The following is a 20,168-nucleotide window of genomic DNA, read 5'->3' as shown; positions in this document are numbered from 1 at the left end:
TTTAGTTGAGGAACGTTGATTTTTGGGTGGTCGGGCGTCGGAAAATTGGAATAGGTGAAGTGAGGGTGAGGTGAAGACACAAAGCACTAGGATGTAAAACCTTCGCGATTCATTCCTCACCAGTTGTAAAAACTATACAAAAATGTATAGACGTGTTGATTTTCACCCGTGTGAAATCGTTGATCGTTGAATTGCAAAAAATACGTTGAGCGTCGTTAAGGGAAGCAAATATCAAAAATTCGTTGACTGACACGTTGGATATACGGTGAGTAACTAACTTGGGGGGTCCCAAGTTCGTTACAGAGGCGGATGACCAGTGACCCGATGAACTCCGGAAGTGTCCGAAATTCATCGATCACTTGTCGTTAAGGTGGGGGGCGTTTTTTCATGTCTACTTTAAACATCCCGCCCGCATTCATCAAGCATGATGAATTCTCTGTTGATGGTAGTCTCTAGTTGTCATCTTGTTGGTCTGCTGGTGTTGGGTCCGTTGGTAGCAAGCAAAGTTTTGCTATTGGTCGGGTGTATTGATGTCGTTGCACCCGAATGATCTGCGTTGATGGTGATCCATCTGGATTCGTTGGGATCTCTGCGGTTTCTGTGAGCAGTTCTGCGACTCTCACTAGTCCATCAGCCCCTGGCCTTACCGCAATGACTCGTGCCAGTGGCCAACGTGCTGGAGGGAGATCATCATTGGTCATCAGGACCATGTCTCCCACCCTGATGTTGCGTTGCTGTTGATTCCACTTGTAGATGGAGTGGTAACGTTGAAGACACTCCCTGGACCATCTCGACCAGAATTGTTGTATTTTCTGGGTCACCAGATTCCATCGTGTGATTTTGTTGATGTTTGTGTTGAGTTGAGATGGCTCTGGGAGTAGTTGAATAGGTTCTCCGATGAGGAAATGCCCTGGTGTGAGAGCCTGAAGGTCATCTGGGTCATCCCTCATCGAAACAATAGGCCGTGAATTGAGACAGGCCTCGATTTGTATCAGGATCGTGTTGAGCTCTTCGTATGTTAACGTTGTTGTTCCTAATACTCGTCGTAGATGATACTTCGTTGACTTTACAGCGGCCTCCCACTTGCATCCGAAGTGAGGAGCATTTGGTGGGATGAATTGCCACTGGGTTCCGTTGAAGGCAAGAGCAGCTCTAATTTGTCGATTTTCTGAAGATTGTTGGTTGTAGAGTATGTTGAGTTCGTTGGCTGCTCCTTCAAATGTCGTTGCATTGTCACTGTACATGACAGCTGGAATGCCTCGCCTTCCAGTAAATCGTTTGTATGCTGCGATAAATGCATCCGTTGTTTGTCTGTTGACTAGTTCAAGGTGAACCGCTGAGGTTGTGAAACACACAAAAACAGCTATATGTACCGATGATGGTTGCGCGTTCGTTGGTCTCCACTTCAAGATTGGAAATGGCCCTGCATAATCTACTCCAGTATGCAGGAATGGTCTTGAAGGCGATGCTCTAGATGTTGGAAGTTGACCCATTAACTGTTGGGCTCGTGTTGCCCTGAATCTGGTGCAGACAGCACAGCGCAAAATTAATGCGTGCACTGATTTTCTGCCACCAACAATCCAGTATCGTTGTCTGATATGAGCCATGGTGAGTTGAACTCCCCCGTGCAGTGTTTTCTGGTGAGCTTCGTTGATGATGAGCGTTGTCAGGCGAGATTGTCGTGGTAAGATAATCGGGTGTCTCGTCTGGATCAAGCAATTAGTTCTTTAGTCGTCCACCAAGCCTGAGAATTCCTTGATCATCAATTCTCGGTGTGAGCTTGGCCAATGGGTGTTGGCGAGGTAGTTGGATGGCTCTGTTCAGGTTCTGAAACACAGATTCAAAGTATTGGGTTTGTGTTACCTTAACCCAGAATGTCCTCGCTTCGTTGGGTTCTATCGTTGTTAATACTGGTGATTCAGGCGTTGGTTGTCTTCGAAGTCGTTGTATGGCTCTATTCATCGTTGCGGTGACTTGTAATACTTTGGATAAAGTAGAATATCTGTTGAGGAACTCTGTCAGTGGATACTGTCTAACTTCAGCAGCCACTGGGTGAGCTGTTGCTGGTCTCTCTTCGAGAGAGACCTCCATTGGAGAACTCGTTGTACTTTGTGGCCAGGCTGACGGCGGTTTTGCTAGCCAGTCAGGCCCTTTCCACCAAAGGTGATGTCCGTTGAGTTGACTCGGTGAGATGCCACGTGAAGCGCAGTCAGCAGGGCTGTAAATCCCACCAACATGTCTCCATACGGCTGTTGGTAACGCTTCTAGGATTTTTGTTACTCTATTGTAAACGAATTCCTTCCATCTCGATGGATGGCTGTTGATCCACGCCAAAGCTACAGAAGAATCAGACCAGAGGTATGTTTCTGCGTTGAGTTCCAATGTTTGTTGTGCCCAGCTCACAATTTTTGTTAGCAGAAGCGCCGCGGTTAGCTCTAGGCGTGGAATCGTTAGCTTTTTCAGTGGTGCAACTTTTGTTTTTGCACACACCAAGCTGATTGTTGGTGTTTCGTTGTCTCATTGAACTCGTAGATAAACGACTGCTCCTATGGCAGCTGTGAGTCCCTTGCCCTTTCAGTTGATAAATCAACTTTGAGCAATCCCGACGCCATGTGGTGGCCTTTTTATACCCCTCATAGGCCAGGTACTCTTGAGTGGGAAGCAGGTTGACCGCGAATTGCGACAAATTCATAGCCCTGTCACCAACTAAGAGGAACGACTTCGTCTCAACCACCAGACTGTGCTTTAACTGTCTAGGGCCACACGTCTTCTCAAAGTGTAAGACTCAAAAGACGTGCTGCACCTGCAAACGCAGGCACCACACGCTAATCCATGGAGGCAGCCCACACACCTCGGGAGAGGTTCAACAGAACGAGCCAGTAGCCTCCACCTAAAAGGCAGAAATTGCACCTCCGAAGAAGGAGTCGACAGATTCGAGTGAGTGTGTATAAAAATCATTCACTTTAATCAGAACCCTTATTGATCGCACTCAACTCAACAGACTCTAGACGTACATCACCGAAGACTACGCTCAACACGGCAACGATCAGTAAGGCAGAAGAGACACGCAATCAGAAGATACTCAATAATCAGCGGAGTCACCAATCGAAAGACACTCACCAATGTGTGTTGCTAGCCACAGCCCAAGCAAGAATCCAATCTCCAAGAGGCTTCACACTGAATATAAGAATGCTCCTCGATCAAGGATCAGAGCTATCCTTCATCTCCGAGCAACTGGTAGAATCTCTCTACCTCTCAATAAGGTCATCATCAATTGCGCTCATCGGAATCGCAGAGACGAACGCAGGACGCACCAGAGGAGTAGCTTCAATTACACTCTACGCACTCGACGGGTCAGAACACGTTGACCTTGAAGCTCACGTCCTCAAGAAACTCACCGTGAAGCTACCATCCTTCTCCTGCAAATCACCAAGGATCGACCCACTCCAAGGTCTTCAACTAGCCGATGCAGACTATCTCAAACCTGGGCCAATAGCCGTCATATTAGGAGCTGACACCTATGGGCGGATCCTCAAGAAGAGAGTAGTCGGCTCCAGTCACACTCAATTAGTTGGCCAACAAACTGTATTCGGATGGATCCTATCCGGACCAATCGAATGCCAAGGTTGTTCACCAACGATTTCGTTATCGGCCGTAAAGGAATCCACCAATGAACAACTACTAGAGCTTCTTCAAAGATTTTGGACCCAGGAAGAATTACCCACAACGCAGAACTCAGAGCTATCACCAGATGAACTCCAGTGTGAGACAATATTTAAGTCCACGCACTCAAGAGACAAGACTGGGCGCTATACAGTCAGACTTCCTCTAAGGACATCAGCAGAAGCACTCGGCAACTCAAAGCTCAAAGCCTCAAGGCAACTACAGTCAGTTGCACGTCGTCTCAAGGCAGACGATAATTATGCCAAGCTCTATAGAGACTTCATCGATGAGTATGAGGCATTAGGACACATGAGGCGAGCGCCAATAGAAGAAGAACCCTCCACAGCATACTATCTACCGCATCACGGGGTTTTACGAGAAGACGCACTCACTACGAAATTGAGAGTAGTCTTCAACGGCTCAAGCAAAACCTCATCAGGAATATCCCTCAACGACATCCTCCATCCTGGTGGGAAGCTCCAAGCAGACACGATGAACGTCGTGACATGGCTGAGAAAGCACAAACTAGTCTTTGGAACAGACATAGTCAAGATGTTTCGACAGATAAACGTTCACAAGGACCAGTGGAATCTCCAGAGAATACTGTGGCACAATTCGCAACAACAGCTCATCACCTACGAGCTCACCACAGTTACGTACGGACTCAACTGTTCTCCATGGCTATCTCTAAGAGTGCTCCAGCAATTAGTAGAGGACGAAGACCATCGATATCCTGCCGCAGTTGAGACACTCACCAAAGGCAGATATGTCGATGACATTTATGGTGGAGCAGAAACCGCAGAAGAACTCAGAGAAATCGCCTGGCAGCTGAATGGTCTTTACCAAGCAGGCGGGTTTCCACTCCAGAAGTGGAGCAGCAACTGTCCACAAGCCTTGGAGACATTAGGAATATCATCAACTCAATCGATAATCCAATTCCAAGAGCCTATCCCCAAAGTCCTTGGATTGTATTGGCATCAAACCAGTGATACATTCCAATACAAATCAAAGGAGTTTGATTCAGCAGTGTTCACGAAGAGGACAACACTATCAGAAATAGCTCAACTCTTCGATCCATTGGGACTCATCGCACCAGTAGTCACTCGAGGGAAAATAATCATCCAGGATCTATGGAAGTTACAACTCAACCGGGATGAACCTCTACCAGAAGACTATCAACGCCAATGGAAAGACTTCAGGCTCAATCTCAATACGCTGAATCAAATCTCAGTACCGAGATGGATGAGAATTTCATCCAAGACGAGGAGAATCCAAATCCATGGATTCGCAGACGCCTCCACCGCAGCAATGGGTGCAGTAGTGTACCTCAGGACAGAGAACTTTAATGAGCCTACTTCAACAGTACTGGTGTGCGCAAAAACAAGAGTGGCTCCTATCAAGCGCATGACCATTCCTCGTCTTGAACTCAACGCAGCTGTACTGCTTACGAAGTTAGTGGTCATCACAAAAGAGATGCTCGACCTCAAGGAAGAAGAAACTCACCTATGGACAGATTCTATGGTAACCCTGGCATGGATCAAAGGACACCCCTCAAGATGGAAAGACTACGTCCAAAACCGAGTCATCAAAATCTAGAACACACTCCCAGATGCAAGCTGGAGACATATCAGCGGCAAGGAGAATCCAGCCGACTGTGCCTCAAGAGGAATAGCCCCTCAAGAACTAGCAGTACATCCCCTATGGTGGACCGGACCTGAATGGATTAATCAGGATCCCCAGGAATGGCCTTCCTCAATAGACGAAGTTCCAGCAGTAGCAGCAACCGAAGCAAGACCATCACTATCCTATCCAGTGGCCATGAAGATCAATGCCTTAGCCGAACTACTCAACAGGTACTCCAGAATGGAAAAGGTACTCCAAGTAACAGCGACACTGAACAGAGCAATCGAGCGATTTAGAAGACAGCCAGTTCCCCAGACGCCCGTCCTCGCCATCAGAGAACTCACCGAGGCCAGGACATTCTGGGTAAAAATAACTCAAGCTCAATATTTTGCTTCTGTTCATAGGTTGCTCGTGAGAAACGCTCAAGTACCACGGACCCATCCTCTGGCAAAGTTAACGCCAACTGTAGATGAGCTCGGAATTATCCGACTAGGAGGCCGTCTCAAAAACTCACAGCTGGATCCCGAAGAGATTCACCCAGCAATCCTGCCTCGACAGTCTCGACTAACGACGTTAGTCCTCGAAGAAGCTCACCGAAAAACTCTACACTGTGGGACACAACTCACCCTAACTTTCACGTGACAGAAGTACTGGATCATCGGTGGCAGAGGCACTGTCAGAGCCCATATCCAGAAATGTGCCATCTGCATCAGACACCGAGGACGCCAGGCTCAACAGCAAATGGCACCACTGCCGGCTGTTAGAACTTCACCAACACGAGCATTCCTCCACACGGGAGTGGACTATGCAGGTCCACTTCCCATTCTCAAATGGCGGCCTACAAACGCCCAACCATCTATGGTGCATATTGCAGTTTTTGTCTGTTTCAGCACATCAGCTGTTCATCTCGAGCTCGTGTCCATGCAGACGACAGATGCCTTCATAGGGGCATATAAGAGATTCACCGGAAGAAGAAGAATCCCCGAAGTGATGTACAGCGACAATGCCACTGCATTTGTTGGCGCAGCATCAATACTCAAGACGCTGTACAATCAACCCTCTAGAGAGAACCTCGAGATTTAAGCTGCCCTCGCCACACAGGGGACTGAATGGAGCTTCTCACCACCGAGAGCACCCCACTTTGGTGGCAAATGGGAGGCAGCTGTGAAATCCACCAAGTTCCACCTCAAGAGAGTCCTCGGATCATCAACATTCACCTACGAGGAACTCAACAGCATCCTCATCCAAATCGAGGCCTGCCTGAATTCGAGGCCAATCACTCCAATGATGGATGACGCAGAAGACCTCCAAGCACTCACCCCAGGACATTTCCTGATCGGTGAGCCACTCCAGATCATACCAGAACCAACCATCCTCAACAGAGAGCCCAGAAAACTACAAAGATGGAATCTGGTTACTCAAAAAATCCAGCAGTTCTGGTCCAGATGGGCTAGAGAGTGTCTCCAATGATATCAAGCCATCTATAAGTGGAACCAGAGAGAGAGGAACATCGAGGTTGGAGACATGGTCCTGATGATCGACGAAGATTATCCTCCAGCAAAATGGCCCCTCGCCAGAGTAATAGAAATTCACCCAGGAGCAGATGGCCTAACCACAGTGGCAACCATCAGGACTTCAAAAGCATCAGTTCCAACCCAACAAAATGGAACTCCCATCTTAGAGAGGATCACCAGCACCAGCTCCATCTCCAGCAGAACAACCTCCAGAGGAGGAGCCAGAGCAAGAAGAGGATTAGACACCCACCAAAGCCATCCACCGTAAAAGAGAATCTCAAGACAGATAATTCATCATCCCTGATGATGAATGGCCCCCGGGATGTTTAAAAGAGAGAGAAAATTCAGCCAATTCTCCAGCGAAGAATGCGAGAACATTCAAACTGAGGAATTCGTCTCGAACCTTCCAAATCCTTGGGTTGCTAATCCCATCAAAACAACCCTTGGGTATATAAAGAGATCCAAAAACAGATATACTCTCAGTCTCTATCAGGCTCAGTCTCAAACAGTCTAGAATAGCTCAACGATCAACAGTGAATACGCAATAAGTAATTCTCGATAGAATATTCGCAAATTGAAATTGGATTCAACTTATCAGAATATAGTGTTCTCCATAATTACCAAATTGTACATCACCAATTGGAGCCTATCGCGATGATAACTAGCTATCACTTTTAGTTATTGAGATTCAAATAGTTCCTCTCAAAATCCTTTAGATGGATCAAAACCTACCACGTGTGTAGACTCGTCTACTCACCGGACGTTTCTGAACCCCAGTTCATCTACAGCGTTGACGAACAACAGACGTTCAAGTGTTTGTAGTTATCTCTCAATTAAATATCTCCAAGAAAACCTCAATTTTCAATCGCGTACTCTATAACTGTTCTAGTATATCACCAGCAGGGCGTGAATTGAAATTAATAATCTATTGTGACAAAGTTCTCTCGAAAGACGCGAGGTTACGCCTCAAATTGTTTTACAATAAATTAAACAGTACATCTCCCATCAGCTAACGTGTTTCGTGTCTTTTTATTTTTCCCACCGATCCCAAATCGGCACCGCATACTCGTCGCTATCTCAAACATTATCTATGATAAAAATCGCGGAATCGTCTTCGTTTATCAATTAATCGCGGATTTTTGTTTAAATTTCAAATCGAATTATTAAATAAACAAATGGATTTACGGGACCCGCCATAAGACATTTGTTGTAGACAATTTGATTCTCTGCAACAAATCTCTTATGACAACAGGCCGTAAATCCATTTGTTTAGTTGATAATCAAGAAAACGCGTTTATTGCGCCGGATTCCGCGAAAATCGCGAGCCATCCCCTGGGAATGTAGAGATGCATTGTTTATTATTAATTATCCTGATAAGAGGCTCTTTTACAAGATGTTGTCAAGAGACCTTTCTTGTTGTAAATTTAATTTGCAATAAAAAGATCTTTTGACAAAATACTGTAGGCCTCCTGCATCATGAGATAATTAACATTTAAACAATTAGCTGCGGAATGCCAAGGGGGATGCCCGTGGTTTTCGGGATTTTTCCATCAAAAAAGACGTTTTGACAATTTTCTTGTAAACAAATGGGTTTACAACATTTTGTCAAGACGGTTTTTTTGCCAGAAATTCAATTATAAATATTGATTATGTTTGAAATGTAAAGATTTAGCGCCAATTAGTCGTTAAGCCCCCCAGTCGAAACCAAAAGGTCAGCAGCGACACTTCGGGTCACTAGACCGCCGAGCTGACCCCGGAAGTCCGAAAACTTACCCCAGTGTATCGTAAATATCCATCGAGGGCGGTAACGTTTATTAACATCTAGAAAATCTCCCCTGTACAATCAGAAATTCACCGAGTGTATCTCCTTCAGAGATAGAAGGCCTCATTAGCCAAATTTATAGTTATTCAACAGTAATCATCAATTAGTGTAATAGACATTTATCGAAATATAGTTTTGTACATGACCGGTTTTAAGTGTAAAACAGTGTAAAAACCTCTACTTTGGTGGCACGTGGCCCCAATAACCTTTTATAAGACTTTCAACAGTGAAGTGCATTTTTTCCACCCGGGTTAATCCTCAACCATTGGATCCTTCACCAGGATTTCTTCCCACATCCACCCTAAATTCAGAAACTCCTTAAACATTGGTCCTTCGAGCCGGATTGTGAGTGTGAAATAAAAGTGAAGTTGCCGTATGTGGGAAAATTGCACGCCTCGTGGTTCTGGAAATTTCGAGGTTCACACAAGTGCCAGCAAGGACTCCAACGCAGGACAATCAACGAAGGATTAGCAGTTGAATACTTTGTTTACATCTTACACAAAGGACAAGGTCAGTCATATCAACATATAAATTCCTCAAGTGTTCGAGAATATTCGGGAGCATTCGGATACCTTCGCGGAGACTCAACAAGTGGGCCGAGCTGGTCCAGAAACAGGTGGCGATCGCAGCGGCGCAGTCGATAACCAACCGACACCAAATTTACAATAATCGGTAACCACCGAGACTTACCAACGGATCGGCAAAGAAGAGTTATCAACATGAGTGATAGCAACGAACCCACTGACACCTCAACCCTCACACCTAAGGATAATCAACAGGAATCTAGTTCCTGGGCGGACGCAGCTGAAGAAATCAAATTAACAGGAATTAATGAGTCCCTCAAGTAGAAACAGCTCCGACAAAGTCCATTAAAGTGAGACCTTCGGAAATAGGGGCCTCCGATCAGGAAATCACCGCACCTCAACGCAGCAAACTCAGGATGCTGAAGTTGAAGGTTCAGGTGATCAGAGAGGTATACCAGGAGCTATACTGAATACAAGAGGCGCAGGCTCCGTACACCCTCGAGGAGTTGGAAAGCCAACGTGATATTGTTGTGTCTGAGTGGGCAGAACTCAACAAAATCAATGAGCAATTAATCGATTGGTTCCCCGAAGATCATGAACATCATGAGGGCAATGAATATGAGGAGGCATCTCGTAACAAGAGAGGCTGCTTAACCCTGATGGGCCAAATCAGAGGTCAGATTATCAACGTCAGGGATGCAGCTCGAGCGCAAGAGTCCACATACGCTCATCAATTAGGGACTTTGAAAATCAAGCCCTTTGACGGACAGAGAGAGGAGTGGAGGGAGTTCAGTGAGTCATTCCTGATGATGGTAGGGAATGACGACAGCATGCCCCCAGTTAAATAACTCATGTGGCTGAAAACATTTCTGAAAGGACTACCAGCAGAGCTCCTCGCTACATTTAACACGCAGCCAGCAAGCTACGAGAAGGCGTAGCAGAAACTAGTCAGGAGATATGAGGATCCCAAGTTAGTGGCTCAGACATTGTTCAACAAGGTATTAGATTTATAGCAGATCAACAAGGCCACTGCCGAAAGCCTCGGATCCAGAGCCTCAACAGTGGTCGAGACCCTCGACCAACTAAAGGATGTGCCAGGATTAGAAGCAGAGAACATCACCGAGCAATTCTTCGCCCACATCCTAAGACGATCACTCGATGTGGATACGTTCAAACCGTGGGAAGTTAAACTGGGAACTTCCAAGGATTTTCCTAGTCTACAAGAGTTTGTAGACTTCCTCGAGGCTTATGGGAGAGCCCTCAACGCCGGGGCTAGCCTCAAGGACAATCAGGAGAGCGGTCCAGCAAATAAGAAACTCATCACCAAAATCAAGAGTGGATACACGATTACCCAACAACCAGAGAGCCACTCAACGGAGAAATTACTCCCTAAGACGAACTGTGCATACCGCAAGGGCAAGCACTTTATCGCATTGTGTCCACTGTTCAAGACGCTCATCCCAGTGTAGAGGAATGAGTTCGTAGTCAACAAAGAATTGTGCTTCAGGTGTCTGGGTCCTCATCGTAAGCCGAAGTGCAAATCAACGAAGACGTGTCATGAGTGTAACAGAGACCATCACACACTCATCCACAATGGTAGCTCATGGACAACGGTGCCATCGGTTGGAGCTGGATTCAGAGCAACGGAGACAGCAGATGAGAGACCAAAGCCAAGCACATCAACCAGTGAGTGAATGATTTAATATAATAAACAGAATCATTCGCTCTCTCATTGGTCCTCTACATTCACAGAACGCAGTACATCATCAGCATCATCAGAGATCAACAATCAGAGGATCAATGAGACGTCAACAGAAATCTACACAGTACATCATCCAGAAGAAGATCAGCAAGCGGTATTACTAGCCACCGCTAGACTCAGAGCACACTCAACTAGAGGCTTTATGGTGAAAGCAAGAGCGCTAATTGATCAAGGATCAGAGCTATCCTACATCACTGATCAATTAGCACATCAACTGCAACTCAAGAGAAGGCCATCATTAACAGAATTAATAGGAATTGGCGGAAACAATTCAGGCATCACCCAGGGCATAGTAAATGTCAGTCTTCAATCAATTCAGGGGCAGAAGCAAATCACCATCAGCGCCCACGTCCTGAAGAAGCTGACTACTACATTGCCATCATTCTCATGCACACTAGCAGACATCGGTTCACTAGAGAATCTTCAACTAGCCGATCCTCAATATCTCAGACCTGGACCGATCGACATCATCATAGGAGCAGATTATTATGGTCGGATCATCGAGAATCAGATCATCAAGTCTAGACGAACAGCAGTAGTTGGCCAACGCACAGCATTTGGTTGGATATTATCAGGACCAGTCAAATGCACAAGTTGTTCAACGAAAATTTCTTTATCTGCAGTACGGGAATCCTCGAACGAACAACTACAAGAGCTTCTCCAGAACTTTTGGGTCCAGGAAGAATTGCCAATTCAACATCAACATTCAGAGCTGCCAACAGAGGAACTCGAGTGCGAGAAGCGCTTTCAAGAAACCCACCGCAGAGATACGGACGCTACATAGTGAGACTTCCAATGAGGACGTCATCAGCAGCGATCGGCAATTCAAAAAACAAGGCCTCACGTCAGTTAAGATCAGTCATCAGCAGGCTTAACAAGGATCAAGCATATTTCCAACTCTACAAGGAAGTCATCAAGGAATATGAAGAATTAGGACATATGAAAAGGGCGTTTGAAATTCCAGAACCATCAACAGCCTACTAGCTGCCGCATCACGGAGTTTTAAGAGAAGACGCCATCACAACAAAGCTGTTTCGTCTCCATCAATTGGTCATCGTTTTTGTCTCAGAACTATACAATCGTGCGAAGACCCAGAAACTTCGAACTCTGTGTTATGGTGGGGAACTCCCCGGTCTTATGGTGAGGAACTCCCCCATTTTAATAGTATCCAGATGCTGGACACCCTTCGAGAAGAGTTTGGCCAGAGATTCATAAAATGGCATATTTCTGCCGTTCGTTACCTGACACCCTCTCCACTCCCACCATCAATAAATTCCACCAATTAGAGCCAACCAAAAGTAATTGTGTGAGGCCCTTTGCCCTACGCTGGCAAAATCTCAGGCACGAAAAAAAACGGAGGAGTTCAGTTCGTTTCTAAGACTTAAAGCGGTGTGAAGTGATAAGTCTCGTTATTCACATTGTACACAAAATTGAAAATATAAAAAAACAGCAAATAGTGTTTCATATACCTAGTGTCCGCGTGTAATAATTATTAATCTCCCTTAACAATTAAATTTCATCTTCCCAATTCTAATACCTGGAGAGATTTTTAAAATAAACTGAATATCTCGAGTGATTCTAATTTGGTAGCTCGAGTGTATCAACCCTGGATTGATACATTTTATGGTCCTTCGAGCCGGATTTAATCCGAAATAAGTAGAAAATAAAAATAAATAAGAGGAACCCCGGTCTGGACTATCCATTTTTTCAGTAGCGCCACCAACGGTAACTAGCGTCGCCAATTGCCAATTCGATTTTCAGAAAAAAGTCCACCTGGCGCGCCCGGCATTTTATGTATACTTCAGAAAATAAAAATTGTAGGTAAGTGAGTAGTTAATAGATAGATGGGTGTCGGACTTCATTTCTAGAAAGCAATAAACAAATTTGGGAGAAAATATTGTACAATCTCCGAAATTAAGTCAATCGTTGGTGATATAGTTACTCGAAAAACATTCGATTGTAGATTATCCCGATTCAACGGTCGATCGAGGAATCAAGTGGAAATGATCTTAATCGTGAATACCATATTCAGTTGAATCCATTGAGAAGGTTAAATACTCCGGTTGAGTAATGTTGCAATCCACTGATGAAGTACTGAGGCGTTCTATCCTAATGAATTGACCGGTAACAATCGGTACTTTCCATCAAGGGACATAGAGTGACACAGTGTTAACTAACATATGTCTTGTTGTGTTGTTTTGATCAATCGTAGTTCTTCTTTTTAATACTGTGTTAGGCAGTACCCTACGATGGAAAGCGCCCAGTGTTATTGACTTACAAATAACGCGGCGCGCCAAGTGGACTTTTTTCTGAAAATCGAATTGGCAATTGGCGACGCTAGTTATCGTTGGTGGCGCTAGGTTTTCAAGATGGCCAGTTCAGCAATCACTGATATATTAAAGTCTGCTCACACATGGACATATGAGCGTATGTATCATTTATGTGTTTCAGACTCATTGATCAGACTTGAGCCGACAATTTGCAGAGGGCGTTTTGTTATTTAGCGTTTAGAATGGCGATTTGCTATTCATAAATGTTCCTGGATTCATTCACTTGAGATATCAGGTTCCTCTAATCAATATGAATTGTGAACGATGTGCTTGGCGTATTTTTTATTTCAAGTTTTTTTTTGTAAACAAAAGTAACCAAATTTTTTTTGGAAAATAGGATCAGAAAATAGGAAATTTTTTCACAAAAGTTTTTTTGTGATTTTTTTATAGGATTTCACTCATTTTTGCAAAGCATAACAATCACTTGAAAAATAATAAATCACTACAACATGAAAGGGAAAATCATCATTCAGAAATAATTTTATCTAATCATTTAAATAATTAAAAATGATTGGACAAAATCATTAAAATGTGATGTTTTTCCCTATCATTTATTTTCACTGATTTTATCGAATCATTCAAATAATAAAAATGATTAGACAAAGTCGCTGAAATTTAATGTTCTTCCCTTTCATTCCTTTTCACTGATTTGTTTACCAATTGTTCCGGCGAGAGCGCACAAAAAAACCGTTAGAAAGGGGGATGCGGGTTAACGGGGGAGAATAAACGTGACACGAGAAACACTGGGTTTGTCACTATAAAACGATTGTATTTTAACGTCACTCGTGGTTGACAATTATAAAAAGTACAATTATGTGCGTTGCACTTGAGCCGCGAACAAACACTTAAATATTGAACACGGTAGAGACGTATGTGGTGACAGAGAGATAACGGAACTACTGGTCACCATGAGAGCACGTTGAGAAGTGACTCCCGGAACGTCCGAGAGAAAAACCTCCGGAAACATCGAATGTTCCAGATTCGATTCGAACGTTCCCGAAGAGTCACCGGAAACGGTGATAAGGACAGCGCCTCAGGTGCGTAGCTACGCACCTGAATGTCAGCGCGGCCGGTCAAGCAGACCTCGCCCAGGAGGTGCTGCCACCCTTAGCCACATGAGGCCGTCGCCTCAACATCCCCCCCCCCCCGTCAGGAACCTCGTTGCTGACACAGAAGGTGTAGAGATCGTTTGCAGAGACCTGGAACACTTAAGCAAATATTAATTAAGCCGGTAGAGACAGCTCTCAACTGGTAGAGATTGGTAACAGAACCAGCTTGGAGATCGACCTGGTCAACGTCGTCGAGGCGGTTCTGATGGTCACAACTCTGGAGAGACCGTCCCTTCCAGGATGTAGAGCTGTGACCCGAGCAAGAGGCCACTTCGCTGGCGGGAACCGCTCGTCGTAGACAAGAACCAGGCTGTCGACTTTGATCCCGTTGGACGGGTGATGCCACTTGGAGATGGACTGAAGCTGCTGCAGATACCCTGCAGACCATTGCTTCCAGAAGAACTGCACCCTCTGCTGTATCAGTTGCCATCTAGGGAGTCGCCCAACGTTGAAGTGTTCCAGTGAGGGCTCCGGAAGAGCTATTGGAGCTTCTCCAATGAGGAAGTGCCCCGGGTGAGGCAGGACACATCGTCAGGATCTTTCGCGAGCGATTGTAGAGGCCTGGAGTTGAGGACGGCTTCAATCTGGGACAGCAGCGTAGAGAGCTCCTCGAACGTGAGAGCCGTAACTCGAACCGTTCGAGCGAGATGGTGTGTCACCGATTTGCCCGCTGCTTCCCATTTTCCCCCGAAATGAGGGGCTCCAGGGGGATTGAAGGTCCAACACGTTCCATCCTTGAGACATACTGCAGGGAGATGCTGGAACTCCTTAGCTCCAGCGGAGAACAACTTCTTCAGCTCCTTATCCGCCCCGATTAAGTTGGTCCCACAGTCACTGTACAAGTGTCTGCAGTATCCCCGACGACTCACGAACCTTCGGTAGGCGGCGATGAACCCATCAGCGGTGTAGTCCGTGCCAGCTCCCAGATGGAGAGCGGACGTGGCCATGCACACGAAAATCACCAACCAACCCTTCTGGGTCTTGTGACCACGTCCCCTCCAAGTCTTGATAGACACTGGTCCGGCATAATCCACACCAGTGTTGGAGAAAGCACGATCCGACACCAGACGTGCCACCGGAAGCTGACCCATCAGCTGCTGAGCGCGGATCCCCCGATGACGTGCGCACTCCACGCACTTGAGGATGAAGGATCTTACTGGTAGACGACCCCCAATAATCCAGTAAGACCTCCGGAGAGGTGCCAAGGTGAGCTGAGTCCCACCGTGCAGCGTCCGCTGATGAGAGTCCCTGATGATGAGCTCTGGGAGCACTAAGCCTTGAGGGATGATGGCCTGATGCCTACTCTCTGGTCCTAGAGTAGAGAACTTTAACCGCCCGCCGACTCTGAGAACCCCCTGTTGGTCAATGAAGGCGGTGAGCTTGGTCAACGGATGAGACTTCTTCAACTGCAATCCGTGAGAGATGATGTCACACTCGGCTTGGAGATGATAGGCTTGAGTCGCCTTGACCCAATAAAGCCGAGCTGCCTCAATGCTTCCAGGGCTGAACCCTGCTGGAACGATGATGCCCCTCTTCCTTTCCAGCTTCCGCAGCATATTCCCCACAACCGTTTGGCAAATTGCTGTGATCCTCAGCAACTTGTAGAGAGAGGAATACCGCGAACAGAGATCCCAGAGACTTGCTCTTCCGAGGGAAGCGGCTAGAGTCACCCTCGGCTTCTCCTCTAAATCTCTAGCCGGGTCCAACGTTGCTCTCCCACTTGGCCACTGAGACGCCTCCTTCCGTAGCCATTTTGGGCCCGTCCACCACAGATGATGGCCATTAAGTTGCGCCACCGAGATGCCCCGAGATGCACAATCAGACGGATTCTCCTTCCCACTGACGTATCTCCAATTGGCTTCTTGCATCAGCTCCTGAACGACGGTTACTCTGTTGTGGACATATTCCTTCCACCTGGAAGGATGAGCGCAAATCCACGCCAGAGCAACAGCGGAGTCCGTCCATAAATGGACCGGAGCACCATCAAGGTTGAGCTGCTCAATCACATACCTTGTGAGCTTAGCTAGGATGACCGCGGCGTTGAGCTCCAGACGCGGGATGGTGAGCTTCTTGAGAGGAGCCACCTTAGTCTTAGCGACAGCTAAGGAGATGCTGACACCATCCGCACTCGTCACCTTCAAATAGACCACCGCCGACATCGCTAGTAGGGACGCATCAGAGAATCCATGGATCTCCACCCGAGAATCCTTCCTACATCCCATCCACCGCGGGATCGAGAGTTGATCCACCTGGGACAGTTCTTCCCGGAACCGAACCCACTTCTGGACCAGATGCCCCGGCAACTCCTCGTCCCAGTCCCATTTCTCCAGCCACAGTTGCTGCAGAAGAGCCTTGGCACGAATCACCACCAGTGAGAGCAGCCCTAGAGAGTCGAAGAGCTGCGCAATCTCCGACAGCACAATCCTCTTCGATGGCTTCACGCCGACTGAGAGCTCGATGGAGAACCCCAATCGATCGTCGGTTGTATCCCATTTCAACCCGAGAATCTTGGTGGTCGAGTCCTCTAGCGGCTTCGGACTCTGAGAGAACCCTCCCGGCGTCAGAGCACGAAGTAGAGACGGACTGTTCGAGTGCCACTTCGCTAGAGGGAATCCCCCAGCCCAGCAGAGCTCTGCCACTTGCTGAGCTACGAAATGGAGATCGTCCTCCTCGTCAGCTCCACCACAGAGGTCGTCCACATGTCTTCCGCTGCTCAAGGGGGAAACGGCTAGAGGGAACCGATGCCCTTCGTCCTTGACCAGCTGATCGAGAACCCTACAGGCGAGGAATGGAGCAGACTTGGTGCCGTAGGTGACGGTGGTGAGCTGATAGGTGCAGATGTGGCCCCGAGAATCACGCCACAAAATCTGTTGGAGAGGCCAGTCCTCCCGATGCACCTTGATCTGACGGAACATCTTCGTGATGTCCGTCATAAAGATGTACCTGCTCTGTCGAGACCAGAGCAGTACATCAGAGATGTTGCGTTGCAGCTTGGCCCCAGTATGCTGGATGTCGTTGAGAGACACTCCGGAGCTACTCTTACTGGAACCATTAAACACTACCCTCAGCTTCGTAGTTTCACTAATTTCCCGGAGAACACAATGATGAGGGAAGTAGAACGTAGGAGCAGAAGAGCGAGATTGCCTCCGAGACGAACTCTGACCGGAATCCTGGTATGACCGCCCGCCCTCGGAGACCCTCAACCCTCCTGAGGCCGAAGCCCCATGTGCCAAGGTCATCTCGCCAGGTTGACGGTCCAAGATCCGAGAGTCGCATGAGACAGGTACAGCCGGAACACACACCATGCCCCAACTCTTCGTACTCCTTGAGAAATTCACAATAAAGCTGCAGAAATCCTTGATTTTTCTCCAACTTCCTAAGCAGGCTCGCGAGGCACGCCCTCGTGCAGCCTAGAGAATCCCCGAGCTCTGCGGGAGAGCGAACGAGAGGCAGACGAACAATATAGCGCCCCGAGCGATCTCGAGTATGGGTGCGCTGGAAGAACTCCTCACACTCTGCCTCTTTCTTCGTGAGAGCGACGTCCTTGCCCTCCGCCGCAGATACCTCCTCCTGCTGCCAGAACGAGGTGAAAAGCTCGCTAAGTTCCTCGTTGCTGACAGAGACGTGATGGAAGCTCGCCGCCGACGTCACTGCAGAGGTAGGCCCGAGCACCACCCACCCGAAGAGAGTCAGCATCGCAATAGGAGAATCGGATGGCCCCTTGATGATCTGCGGCTCCACTATCGATCCCAAGAAATCTGCGCCAACGAGAAGATCGACGGGTCTTGACGTCAGATAGTGTGGATCCGCTAGCTGCAAACCTCGGAGATGCTCCCAATGGTGAGGTTGAGAGGCGGAGAACGACGGCAACGACGAAGTGAGGCTATGGAAAACGTAGGCCTTAACAAGAAGCTGATTGCTGAAGTGCAGAGACTTGAGAGAAAATTGAGAGAACCCATTCGAGGCAGAGGTTGAACCACTGATACCAACCACCGGTAGCACAGCTGGAGAAATCGGTAAGCTTAGCTTCTTGACTAGCTCCCTTGTAGCGAACGACAGCTCAGAACCAGTATCCAGCAGCATCCTAACCTCGTGAGAAGCGCCTCAAAACTAGCGAGGCTAGAGCTGTGGCGAGAATCACACCTGGTCTGGGCTGTGGATAGACTTCGCGATTGATCGCGGCTACAAACGGAGCATCACTCTCCAGAGCCGGCCGTAGAGAGAGGTCATGGCGCGGTGACGACTCTGGCGCAGGCGTTGGTATCGCATGTCACTGTAGAGACATGTCAGGCCTAGAGGCAGTAGACTGTATAGACGGGCCGGGCTGAGGATCCTGCATTGCCTTAACCACCTGCTGCCTATCACGAGGCTGGGCAGGTCCTTGAGTTGTCGGCTGAGGACGACTGATGTGAATCATCGAGTGGTGATTCTGCCCACACACAACGCAGGTCTTGCTGAGGCTCCGGCAACTCTCCCTATTATGCTTCCCCAGGCAGTTGAAGCATCGACGTTTGAGAACGACGAATGATCTCCTCTCGGTAGGAAACAGAGCTTTGAACTTGGAGCACCTGTCCAACGAATGTTCCTCCTCGCACATCGGACAGGCCCGGAAACACATGTCCGCCCAAGTTTGAGATGGAGACTGATGTTAAGGTTTCACAGTTCGAGACGAGTGGCTCCCCGAATCCTTCCCGAACATTGGCTGTGACGTAAGACCAGCCGAGGCACTGTAGACCCGAGCAGGCTGTCCTGGAGGGTGGACCGTCAGGGTCTGACTTGGGGTGTAGCTCTTCACTGGCCGATGCTTCGAAGCCTGGTGAGGGGTCGATGAAGCGGTCGATTGCGGTTCCGAAGCGTGCCTGTTCTTCGTCTCCCTGGCCCTGGCCCTACCGAGCACGAACTCCCTGAGAGCTGCGTACGTGGCAAACTCCGATGATGAGCCGAGTTTCGATCTCCCAGGCCTCCAGCGTCTTGGCGTCCAGCCGCTTCGACACGAGGTGGACGAGCATGTCGTCCCAATGGTCCACCGGACGACCGAGAGACTCCAGCAAAAGCTCCTGGAACCTCATTATCCAGTGTTAGTCGAGCCTCTTCACGAATAAGTCTTTCTTGCAGGTTCTCAATTGTTTGTCGGACTGGATCAACACTGTCCCACGCTGTTTGGAACGTTGCACATTTCGCTGACAAACTTGCAAGTACTTTTGCCATCATTGTCGTGTCTGTCACAGCTTCACCCACATCTCGCAAACCTGTAGCCATGTTCTGTACTTTTGCAATGTGTTGTACTATCGAGTTTACAGGGGACAGTCAGTTTTCGTGAAACTTCTGGGTTAACATCAGCTAATTCAATGCTGACTTTTGTTAATGGATTCGAGATAATTTGTCCCACATCTCCTTTGCTGTTGCACACACTAATAACGGTTCTAACTGTTCGTACTCGATGGACGAGGAAATCAGAAACATTGCGCGTGCATTGTCTTTAATCCACTGTTTCTTTATTTCACTATTCTCATTTCCAACCGGCATTGCTCTTTCACCACTTAAGATGTCCTGTATACTATGAGCGACCATCAAAGTATGTATCGTTTGAGAGATACTTCCGAATGCCGTGGTAAACTTTATTCGGATATTAATTGGGTGGATAGAATACTCGAAATTATAACACTTTTTGATAATATGAATGAATATATTTGGTTTTGGATTGTACAATGTCACAGTGGACTGTATTGAATGTTGGGATGAATTTAACGTACTGACTCAAGATGAGCAAGTCGCAGCCTTTATACGGAGCTAGAAACATTGTAAATTGCTCGGTATTGTA

General features: G+C 47.4%; 3 protein-coding genes across 3 annotated transcripts; 1 reads left to right on the top strand and 2 right to left on the bottom strand.

The window, feature by feature from the left end:
- Positions 1-452: 452 nt before the first annotated feature.
- On the bottom strand, positions 453-1,607 carry LOC135169121 (uncharacterized). The gene has a single exon (XM_064133857.1). It carries the CDS (start codon positions 1,605-1,607, stop codon positions 453-455), a length of 1,155 nt encoding a protein of 384 aa, XP_063989927.1.
- Positions 1,608-2,832: 1,225 nt separating this feature from the next.
- On the top strand, positions 2,833-6,820 carry LOC135169119 (uncharacterized). The gene is made up of 8 exons (XM_064133856.1): positions 2,833-2,875; positions 3,002-5,184; positions 5,260-5,649; positions 5,691-5,751; positions 5,803-5,858; positions 5,932-6,303; positions 6,388-6,625; positions 6,669-6,820. The coding sequence occupies exons 1-8, from the start codon at positions 2,833-2,835 to the stop codon at positions 6,818-6,820; spliced, it is 3,495 nt and encodes a 1,164-aa protein (XP_063989926.1).
- An 8,006-nt stretch (positions 6,821-14,826) lies between these two features.
- LOC135169384 (uncharacterized) lies at positions 14,827-18,430 on the bottom strand. The gene is made up of 2 exons (XM_064134333.1): positions 17,505-18,430; positions 14,827-17,428 (listed from the first exon to the last, which is right to left on the bottom strand). Exons 1-2 carry the CDS (start codon positions 18,428-18,430, stop codon positions 14,827-14,829), a joined length of 3,528 nt encoding a protein of 1,175 aa, XP_063990403.1.
- Positions 18,431-20,168: the final 1,738 nt, after the last annotated feature.

Source organism: Diachasmimorpha longicaudata, chromosome 14 (assembly GCF_034640455.1).
Source record: "Diachasmimorpha longicaudata isolate KC_UGA_2023 chromosome 14, iyDiaLong2, whole genome shotgun sequence".
Lineage (NCBI taxonomy): Eukaryota > Metazoa > Arthropoda > Insecta > Hymenoptera > Braconidae > Diachasmimorpha > Diachasmimorpha longicaudata.
The sequence above is the reverse complement of the archived record's forward strand: the minus strand, read 5'-3'. Positions and strand labels throughout refer to the sequence as shown.

Coding starts and splice junctions, on each gene's coding strand:
- LOC135169121 (XM_064133857.1), bottom strand. CDS start 1,607: ATGGCTCATATCAGACAACGATACTGGATTGTTGGTGGCAGAAAATCA.
- LOC135169119 (XM_064133856.1), top strand. CDS start 2,833: ATGGAGGCAGCCCACACACCTCGGGAGAGGTTCAACAGAACGA. Junction 5,859..5,931: donor CGACAGTCTCGACTAACGAC/GTTAGTCCTCGA, acceptor TTCACGTGACAG/AAGTACTGGATCATCGGTGG. Junction 6,304..6,387: donor GCGACAATGCCACTGCATTT/GTTGGCGCAGCA, acceptor CTCGCCACACAG/GGGACTGAATGGAGCTTCTC.
- LOC135169384 (XM_064134333.1), bottom strand. CDS start 18,430: ATGCTGCTGGATACTGGTTCTGAGCTGTCGTTCGCTACAAGGGAGCTA. Junction 17,429..17,504: donor ATACCAGGATTCCGGTCAGA/GTTCGTCTCGGA, acceptor CCGGGAAATTAG/TGAAACTACGAAGCTGAGGG.